Raw genomic sequence first — 10,780 nt, forward strand, 5'->3', positions numbered from 1 at the left:
ATTAAAAAGTATCTTCGTATAATTATAAAAAGAAACTATGGTGATCGAGAATAATATTAAAAAAAAAAAAAATTTACGGGGATAATGTGTCATTTTTTGAGCAAATTAAAAATTTAATAAGTGAGAGAGTTTTTAATTTGTTAATCCATTTATAAAATGACACAATAAATTTAATTTTTAAAACTTTTTGATTGAGTTCTTGAAGATTGAGTAATCTTTACAATATTTTATTTATTTATAATAGTAATAGAAAAGATAAGTTAAGAATTAGTTATTATATTTAGTATAATTTATTGGAGATAAATAAATAATTTCTTTAATTTATTTAATACTTTATCATCCCCTTCAAGCGAAAATGTGAGACACAAACCGTGAGCTTGCTATGTAAAAAAGAAAATCGATGAGAAGAAAGACCTTCAGTAGGAATGTACTGAATGAGTAGTTGTTTACGAGCAATTTTTTCTCGAACAAAGTGAAAATTGATTTCAATATATTTTGTGCGAGCATGAAATACCGGGTTTGCTGATAAGAATGCGACACCAATATTATCACACCATAGAAATGGGGAAGAAAAAAGTGAAACTCGAAGTTCACTAAGTAGAGATTAAATCCAACAAAGAACAGCAGTTGTATATGCAAGAGCACAGTATTCAGATTCAGTACTAGAACGAGAAACTACTTGTTGTTTCTTAGAATTCCAAGAAATGAGGTTGTCACCTAGAAAAATACAAAATCCAATTGTTAAACGACGATCATCAGGACATCTTGTCCAGTCAGCATCAGAGTAGGCAACAAGAGTGAATTGTGAATTTGTTCGAAGAAAGATCCCATGACGAGGAGTATGACGAAGATATTGAAGAATACGTTTAACCGCTCCCCAATGAGAAGATGTGAGATTTTGCATGAATTGACAAGCTCGATTGACAACAAAGGCTAACTCAGGACGAGTTAGTGTAAGATATTGTAAAGCCCCTACTATACTTCGACAGAGAAACGAATCAGATAAAGGATCACCATTATGTTTAGAAAGAGATGAGCCAGCAGAGACGGGAGTGTGTAATGACTTTGCTTGAAGCATATCAGCCTGAGTGATAATATCTTCAATATACTTGGATTGAGAAAGAAATAAGCCATATTTGGTACGAGTGGCTCCCATTCCAAGAAAGTAATGTAATTGACCTAAATATTTAATAGGGAATAATTTATTTAATTGAAATATTTTTTTTTTGTTAGAAACGATTTAGAGTTGCCTGTGAGAATAATATCGTCCACATATACTACAAAGTATACGGTTATTTGAGGTGCATGATACGTGAAGAGAGATGTGTCAAATTTCGATTCTATGAAATCAAAAGATAGTAGAGCGATTTTCGCATGCCATCTATTTACATTGAGATGCATTCTTTCCCTTTCCCTTCCTCTTCCTCTTCATCTTCCTCTTCCTCTTCCTCTTCCTCTTCCTCTTCCTCTTCCTCTTCCTCTTCCTCTTCCTCTTCCTCTTCCTCTTCCTCTAATAATTTTGCATTCTTCAAATATAATTGAGATGTATTCAAATTTCAAAGTTATAAAATTTATAATTTAGTGAAATCATATTTAATTCTATATCCTTTCTAAATTCTTTTTAATATTTTCATAATCTTAACTATAAAATTTGCTTAAGATTTATTATGTTTTAAAAATAATATAATTTTAATATTCTACACATAATTCTTTTTATTTTAATTTTTTTACAACATTATTTTACAACAAATTAGTATTAACAAATAGTATAATAATTATTTTTTATTCACTAAAAATAAGTATTTAACATATAATAATTAACTTAAACAAGTAAAATAAATATTTAATTAGTCAAAAGTTTTTAATATATATATAATACAAATTTGGTTCAAATTTATGAAAAATATTTCTTAAAAAACAAATGGATCCTTATTATAAATCGGGTCCGGGTATAGTTGGTTCGGGGCTCAAAATTTCGGGTCCCTTAAGTACCCAATTTTTCGGGGCGAGCACGGGTCTGGTTTGGGTCGGGTCTAGTTTGGGTTGTCACATACCCAGAAATTTGTCATGCCTAATTAGTAGACTCGATGCTCAAATTATTCTACCATTTGTGTAAACAATTACACACTTTCACATAGAATTCTCCCTAATACATGTCAAACTCTCATGGTTGTGTCCGTGTTGGCCATGGAACACACGCCTGGTTCTGTGAGAGGGTCTAGAATTGAGCCGTGCAATTCTTTCAAAGTGACCCCACTTCTCCCTCACATAGGTGATCTCTTCTCTCACAAAGAATCATTAAAAGTGATATGCTTATATCGTCAAAATATATATTGTTTTGTTATAGAATTAATCATCAACAATAACTTTCCAAGTTAGTACAATTAGGTTGTCCCATTGAACCTAGTTTTTGGGATCTCCAGTTTGTATATGTTGAGTTTTTCTTCATACCAACTTATAGTAGGCTCATGTCTTAAAAAACATTAAAACTAACTCTATATTCAATAATTTGGTAAATTGATCTATAATGTTATCTTTGACTAACATAGTTAAATGTGATAACACTATTAAAGAGTATAGTCTAAGGGCATTATGTCTAGGACATTTATGTCTAGACTTGTCATAGACTCTAAGCTTATCTAATTTCAAATTATTATCACAATAATTGGAAATTTCTAATAATTTTGAAATATCTTCTAATAAGAAGCATAGTCATTTGTACATGTTTATCATTTAAACATTTTTTTAATGAAAATATTATTTATTTGGCTTACATGTCTTTGAACTACTATGCCTTCGTGCAAACGATTACATATTTTTCATAGAAATATTTTATTTTTCGACATAAGTCAAAATTATAGATTATAACGTTTAATCTATCAAAAATAATTTTCTTAGAAGATTTTCATATGTAGATTACATTTCAAGTGTAAACATATTCACCTGTAGACTTTAAGTATTTTATTTAATAATATTAATATATCATTTGATAACAACATGATATTTGTGGAGCGCAATTTGTTAGATTATAATTAAGTTATGAATTCACCTGGTTTTGATTATAATTGTTAAGTCATATCAAGTATTAATATATAAAGATAACAACAAGGTGTTGTAGTACAGTGGTAAGTACTTGGGTTCGAATCTCACCAGCTGCAAAATAATAATTGGAGTTTTATTATCTCAGGGAAGCGTCCGGTTCGACTGAATGCAAGTTTGACTGCCTCTATAGTGCATTCGACTAGATGTATAAAAAAATCGAAGTTGAGAAAAAAACTGAAGTCGTAAATACCGAACGATTGAGAAAAAAAGTCGAACGGTTGAGCAAAAACCGAAGTTGAGCAAAAACTGAACGGTTGAGCAAAAAACCGTAGATGCAAATACCGAACGGTTGAGAAAAAACCGAAGTTGAGCAAATACTGAAACTGCCACGTATGCGCATCCGACTAACCGAAACTTCCACATATGCGCTATTATTCAAATTGATTGTGTTGTACTATCCTGTACCCCACGATCTCAGGAATATTCTCTGATGTACTATCATGACACTCATCTAACGGAAGGAGGACAAGTGTCCATTGAAGAAGATTTGATTGTTGTTGTGCCTTGGATATATAAGAAGATCAAAGGTAAAACAGAAATAAGAGTTGATTCTCTGAGCTCTCTTTCTAATTAAAAACTCTCTCTCTACAAATATATATTCAAGATTTTGCCTTAGCATTTTTCTGTGAGAGATTGTTCATAACGAAAAGCATTGTATCACTTTTCTTTAATATTGAGTTCTTTGTAAGTTGAATAGATAATATTTATTCAACAAGTGTTGTATGAGCTAGGAGTTTAGAAACATACAGTGTTTAAGACCTGATTTCTAACTGGATTTGTGTAGAGGTGTTATTCAAATCAAATCTTTTAGTGGAATCCTTCTCGAGGTCGGGAAGAAAGGGTGACGTATGAGAGTTTGCTCCGAACATCCATAAACAAACTTTTGGTTTTGTGTTCTTTACATTCCAAATTCAACCCTTTATCTGCCGCTTCAAGTCTAAACAAACAGTTCCGCACTTGACTTCGTTCAGGAGTTTGTGACTTAAGAAAAATAGAAACAAATATTATCTTCTAACAGAGATAATATTGAAGTGAAGTAAGTGTGGTTAACAAAGCTTGATCAACCCCCTGTTATTGTTGACTCATTTCTTAACACAATTCACATTCTTAATAGATTTAATCATTTTTATCGTAATTTTCAACGATAAATATATCATACAAAAGACACGTAATGAAACAATTTTCATTGTCTTCATGATATTTATAATTGTCACATTCACTTTTAATCAAAGTTTGATCAAATTTTCATGATATATTATTAAAAAATTTTTATAAGTCATACAAAGCTTTATAAATTTTCTTTTTCATCTATTTCATAAATCATTTTGAAGACATTGGTTCTTAAAATTTTGATGAAAGTAATGTAAAAGAAACGACATGTTTCTTGATTTCAAAATCCTCAAATTTTAAATAACAATTTGAGCACCAACTCAGCAAATATAAATAAGACATTTCTTGTTATTTTTTTTTTCGTAAAATTGCGCAACTTTATCTTTTATAGAGAACATATTTCTCTACCAATAAACTATCTTTTTATTTATCATAATATATACAATAATGTTTTGTGTTATTATCAATAAAAAATATTTCCCCCCACATTTGTGCTAGTACCTTTTTTAAATCACACATTTATATGATTTAAATCAATGATTTTCTAATCAAAAAATTATCACACAATTCTTTTACAATTTTTTTTATTATACTTATCATACAATGAATATGATAACAATATTATAAATATTTAGTTGAATAATACATAATTTCTATACAAGATATTAGAATGTTTATTCATATATAAATCATTTTTCATAATAATCTCTACCTAAAAAATTATAGTATTTAATCAATTAAAATATTTATTTCATCACATTATTTTTATAAAAGAAATTAAAATATTTAATTAAATAATTATTCACCATGTCACATGATTTCTATAAGAAAAATCAAAATGTTTCAAGCATATTTGGCCAAAGCCGCTTAAACATTTATATTTGTTGCACAATTGCATCACATTTGTCACACTATTCTCAAATCAAACAAGACTTTTCTTGTAATTATTTGATTTCAAAAATATTAAATTAAGTAAGTCTTTACGATGAATTGAACAATATATACCAAATATCGAATAGTTTATAAACATAATCAAACAAATGACATGTCATATATTATTAAGCAAATATATATAATTTAATATATCATTAAAAATATCTCTATAAAACACCTAATAATTAATTAGAATATTAATTATTATAATTAATTAGAATATTGAGATTTATCTTTAATCAAATATAAAACTAATCAATGTCATCAATTATTCGTTTCTTAATTAATTAGATGACCTTTAAATTCTATAAAAGTATCTTTCTCAATCAAAAGACACATAATTTTGTGACAAATTTAAAATTATCTATTAAAATAAAATGCATATACAATATATCTTTATTCATATATGTATACAATCATATTATTATAATGAACACGAATTATCGTATTATTAATTAATATGCATTATAAATATAAATAATCACTTAGCAACATAATTAAATAAAGTATATATATCTATAAATATATTTCATATCTTAATCGAAGCACTTACATTGCCATGTTTTGAACAATAATCGACATGAATCGAGTATGCACTCTCAAAACAAATATGAGTAGATTGTTCTCACCGAGACAATTCTTGCGAAGACAATTACGACTAACATAGTCGTGTCTTTTTAAATGCACGATTAGATAACTTCTAACACAAACAACTTATTTAATCTCAAAAAATTAAAATGTCTGAAAATATTAATGACAACATCATTTTGACAAATTAAATTTCTACCTAAGAAATCGTTATGATACTCAATTAATTTCATAATTTCTAAATAAGAAATTATAAAGATTTCAATATTCATGATTAATGTCATTTAGAAATCATTGACGGTATTTGAATAGGGACCTCCCTTTCGCCACGCAGCTTTACATCCGAACTTTTAACCACTGCGCCAACGCGCCCTTTCATCGTACTACCATTTTTACGACATTTTGTCTTCTTTCCGGAGACAAACTTATTTTTTATATTTGACTCAACTCTATCAACAAACGAATATCAAATATATACACATTTAAAATGATAACTTAACATCATAATCAAAATGTAATATATAAGACATATAAATAAATATATAATCTATTCTTAGTTATCCATTACAATATTATATTTTTTTTATTAATTATCACGCTTAATTAATTTAATAATATATATATATATTATAATTAATTATTTTAAAACTGAAACGGTATGTTTCAATTATAATTAATTTTAAATACTATTAATAAATTATAACTATTAATTTTTCTAAAAATTAAAAGCTAACTTTTTAGTTAGCTTTTTATTTTTATTTATTATTAATAATAATTTTAGTAACCAGTAAATATTTAATTAAAAAGAAAATAAATTATTATTTTCTAATTAATTTTTTATATAAATTTTTTATAATGAATATACATCATTTTTCTTTATATTATATATATCTACGTCAACATAGATTAGTTTATAAAATTAAGCTTTCACAAAACAATGTTATTAATAATTAAGATTATAGATATACAATAAAGACTTATCTTTATTAGTCGATTCTTCTATTCCTTCAAATGAACAACTTTATCTTGTCGAAATAAGTCATCATCCCAACTCGTATTTCTATAACATCAAAGAAAAAAATTTCGACGGTACAAACTACTAAATAACTAAACACATGTAACTGTTTTAAGATGGTTATTAATCTTGTCTTTAAATTACATAAATATAAAAAAATACACTATTATAAATAAATGAAATTAAAGAAAATATATGAAGAATAAAATCACCAAATAAATGGTTGATTCGAGGCATGTTCTTAGCAAATTTATCTTAAAATAGTTTCACCGTCTCCCGTTTGTGCTGGAGCTTATCGTAGATGACTGTCTCTCAGGGTACATCAAATCTAGTATAGATTCTGCACTAGAATCACTACGCATCGAACTTGATCAATGTACCTGAACTATCACCGGGTTTCAACGGAAAATATCGAGCAAAGAACTCGAAGAACACTCATAAACAATAAGAGGGCTTTTGGAATTCTAGAGTGAAAAAAATATAATATGATGAAGTGAGTTTTAGATTAGAGATGAGAGATTTTATATTGTTGAAAAGATTGTCGGGTCGAGAGTTGTGATTAATTTGGATATATATGTGAGAGTAAATGGATACTTGGGTCGGATTGTGGGTTGACTCGCCCATAAACTTAAAACGGTTAAAAATAAAATTAAAAATGTTATAGATATGGTTCGAACTTGCAACCTAACAAAAACAAGTAAAACTCTTTAACCTACTAGGCTAATAACACTTTATATTTTAAATTAACACCAAATTTGATGAACGCGAGACATTTTAACAATATAAGTTCAACTTTTTAACCAGGGACGAATCTATGTAGGGGCTCGGGTGGGCTGAAGTCCACCCCGAATTTTTTTTTACGGTAGAAATATGACATTACCCTTTAATTTCTTAAAAAAAATTAATATAGTTCATTGTTTTTATCTAATTATTAAAAAAATGGTAAAATTTTACTTTTATATATTTGTTTTTTTCAAAATTTTCTCGTTATTATTTTAAGCCCATCCTAAATTTTTTTTAAGCCCACCTCAGTTCGAAATCCTGGGTCCGTCCCTGTTTTTGACTAACTAATCTATATATATATATATAATGATGCTTAATTTTTAAAGTGTTCGGTTTGCCGGATCGAGAGCTGTGGTTAATTTGGATATATATGTGAGAGTAAATGGATACTTGAGTTGGATTATGGTTTGACCCGCTCATAAACTTAAAACAGTTAAAAATAAAATTAAAAATGATATCACATTTTTACTGTAATATTTTTTTTCACGTTTTTTTATATTATTACTCGCACAAATGCACGGAATACATGCTAGTTTTCTTTAGTAATAATAATATAGAAATGTTAAGCTTTGAGTTCAAGTTGGAATTAGCTAGGAATAGAAATGATTTATAATTGGATGGGTATTTAAGATTACATATGAGTGAAGAAATTAATTGTGATTAGAAAAGCCTTGTTTGATAAAATTAGTTGTAATGATGTGTAGTGTGTAAATTATCTAACATTTCCTTTTCATTAACTATTATTATTATTATTATTTAACTAGGAAAATTTCTGTGCGATGCACACGGATAAGGATAAAAATAAAATAAATTAAAAAATTATAATAATATTTATTCAATGTTTAAAATTATTAAAATAAAAAATATAACGCTTTTATTCCACATTTTATTCACTTCGATAAAACAACTTATTTTCTCACATGTTTCATCACATATTTATTCCGAATTAATCTCTCATTTCGTGACTTTACACTTTCATTTTGTCAATCAAATATTTGATTAATATTTTTTTAATAATTAGCATCGTGACCTCACACTTTGGTCAATTAAATATTTGATTCATATTTCTTTAACCAATTTCAAATGATACCGGTTTATTATCCATCGACAAACCACATCTCAAACACATTTGGTTAAAGGTTGTACTTGTTTTGTTAGGTTGCAAGTTCGAAACCTACAAATAACATTTTTAAATTTATTTTTAACCGTTTTAAGTTTATGGGCGGGTCAACCCACAATCCAACTCAAGTATCCATTTACTCTCATATAAATATCCAAATTAACCACAACTCTCGACCCGGCAATCCGGACACTTTAAAAATTAAGCATCATTATATATATATATATAGATTAATTAGTTAAAAATTTGAACTCTTATTGTTAAAATGTCTTGCGTTCATCAAATTTGGTGTTGAATCTAAAATATAAAGTCTTGTTAGCCTAGTTGGTTAAAGGGTTGTACTTGTTTTGTTAAGTTGCAAGTTCGAAACCTACAAATAACATTTTTAAATTTATTTTTAACCGTTTTAAGTTTATGGGTGGGTCAACCCACAATCCGACCCAAGTATTCATTTACTCTCACATAAATATCCAAATTAACCACAACTATCGACCCGACAATCCGGACACTTTAAAATTAAGTATAATTATATATATATATATTTCCCTTCAACAAGCAAGAAAGCAAATAAAGCAGCTAAAGAAAAGAAAATGTATCTTACAAACAAACTATAAATATTATTATTAAAATATAACTCTGGGCCAAGGCCAACCTGAAACCTAAATTTTAATTTGTTCAGGTTACCCGAAACACAAACAGCAGGGGTTCAGTCAGGTGGTCCATATAATCAAACCATCAAACCAAACCAATTAACATTTCTACAAAGGAGGAGACGGAGGAGGAGCCTAAACCCATGTCGATGATGATGGCAATAAGAAGGGCTGCTTTCGCCACGGGTGGACTGAGAAGCCTTTCTACTTTCAGCCCAAATTTCACTTTCAGATCGCCGCCGCCGACGGTCCAACCCGAGAAGCCGCCGCCTCCGGCTGAACCCTCCACTAATCTCTTCGTCTCAGGCAATCAATCAATCTCTTTTCTTCTATATTAATTAATTAATTATATGCTGCAATGATTTACTTTTTCCTATATGGCTGAACATCTTATGGGTGTTATCTTGATTATCATTTCAAAACTGGACTAAGTCATGTTTTGTTCTTACTTACTTACATCCTCCTAAACCCACTTGTGCTTCTGCAATTATTATTCAGGGCTTAGCAAACGGACCACCCCAGAAGGGCTTCAAGAAGCCTTCTCAAAGTTCGGTCAAGTGATTCACGGTCAGTCACTCAGTTTTTTTAAGTAATTATAAATGAGGAGATTACATATTTGATCTTGTTTATCTATCTTGTTGCTGCTGCAGCTAGGGTTGTGACTGATCGTGTATCTGGATACTCCAAGGGGTTTGGTTTTGTAAAATACGTTACCACTGAGGAGGCCGCTCAGGGCATAAAGGGTATGGATGGTCAGGTGATGATTTAGCATTTCTGTTAGAATTTGAATAATCTAGCTAATTAATGGAATGATAAAATGATAATTTTTTCATTTTTCAGTTCTTGGATGGGTGGGTTATATTTGCAGAGTATGCCCGACCTAGATCCCCACCTACTTGAACTCTGAATTTCCACCAATGACTGACTGACTGCCTGACATACATAACCAACCAACAGGTTCATAAACTGTTAGATATATTGGATGGTATGTTGAGATTTCAGATCATCATCATCATCACCCAATTAAAGATTAGAACTTGCTGCCATATAACCTGTTTATAAGTTGAAGAACTATGTCTGTCCTAGTCTTTACTTATCACACATTTTTGCATTCAATGAATTAAAACAATGATTGTATTTTCCATATTATATTTTGTATGATAATCATATGAAATGGATCATTCAAATATTTTATGTAATTGCTTGGCTTAATTCATTTATCTCCCCCCAATAATTTGGAGAGATCGAGATGATTTATATTCAATTGCAACTTCCAAATGAGAAAATACACCATTAGTTTCAAATCAAAGAAAAGCCCCCACAATTCTCACCTAGGTAGTTTAATTTAAACAAATAGGCCTCTAGCTAATTTAATTTAAACTAAAAACTTAAATCAAACTGGTATAAACCAATTTGATTTAACTGAACCTAAGCCCAATACTTATCTAATTATCTTCTTCCTCAATAGATCACAACATA

General features: G+C 28.8%; 2 protein-coding genes across 2 annotated transcripts; one reads left to right on the forward strand and one right to left on the reverse strand.

Annotated features, from left to right (window-relative positions):
• Nucleotides 1-604: 604 nt before the first annotated feature.
• LOC124924644 (uncharacterized mitochondrial protein AtMg00810-like) lies at nt 605-1,156 on the reverse strand. The gene has a single exon (XM_047464657.1). The coding sequence runs from the start codon at nt 1,154-1,156 to the stop codon at nt 605-607; it is 552 nt and encodes a 183-aa protein (XP_047320613.1).
• An 8,182-nt stretch (nt 1,157-9,338) lies between these two features.
• Nucleotides 9,339-10,500, forward strand: LOC124927788 (organelle RRM domain-containing protein 2, mitochondrial-like). Its single transcript, XM_047468263.1, has 4 exons — nt 9,339-9,607; nt 9,800-9,868; nt 9,952-10,058; nt 10,142-10,500. The coding sequence occupies exons 1-4, from the start codon at nt 9,445-9,447 to the stop codon at nt 10,199-10,201; spliced, it is 399 nt and encodes a 132-aa protein (XP_047324219.1). The 5' UTR covers nt 9,339-9,444; the 3' UTR covers nt 10,202-10,500.
• Nucleotides 10,501-10,780: the final 280 nt, after the last annotated feature.

This window comes from Impatiens glandulifera, chromosome 2 (assembly GCF_907164915.1).
Source record: "Impatiens glandulifera chromosome 2, dImpGla2.1, whole genome shotgun sequence".
In the NCBI taxonomy this organism is placed as follows: Eukaryota; Viridiplantae; Streptophyta; class Magnoliopsida; order Ericales; family Balsaminaceae; genus Impatiens; species Impatiens glandulifera.

Coding starts and splice junctions, on each gene's coding strand:
- LOC124924644 (XM_047464657.1), bottom strand. CDS start 1,156: ATGGGAGCCACTCGTACCAAATATGGCTTATTTCTTTCTCAATCCAAG.
- LOC124927788 (XM_047468263.1), top strand. CDS start 9,445: ATGTCGATGATGATGGCAATAAGAAGGGCTGCTTTCGCCACGGGTGGA. Junction 9,869..9,951: donor GTTCGGTCAAGTGATTCACG/GTCAGTCACTCA, acceptor TTGCTGCTGCAG/CTAGGGTTGTGACTGATCGT. Junction 10,059..10,141: donor TAAAGGGTATGGATGGTCAG/GTGATGATTTAG, acceptor TTCATTTTTCAG/TTCTTGGATGGGTGGGTTAT.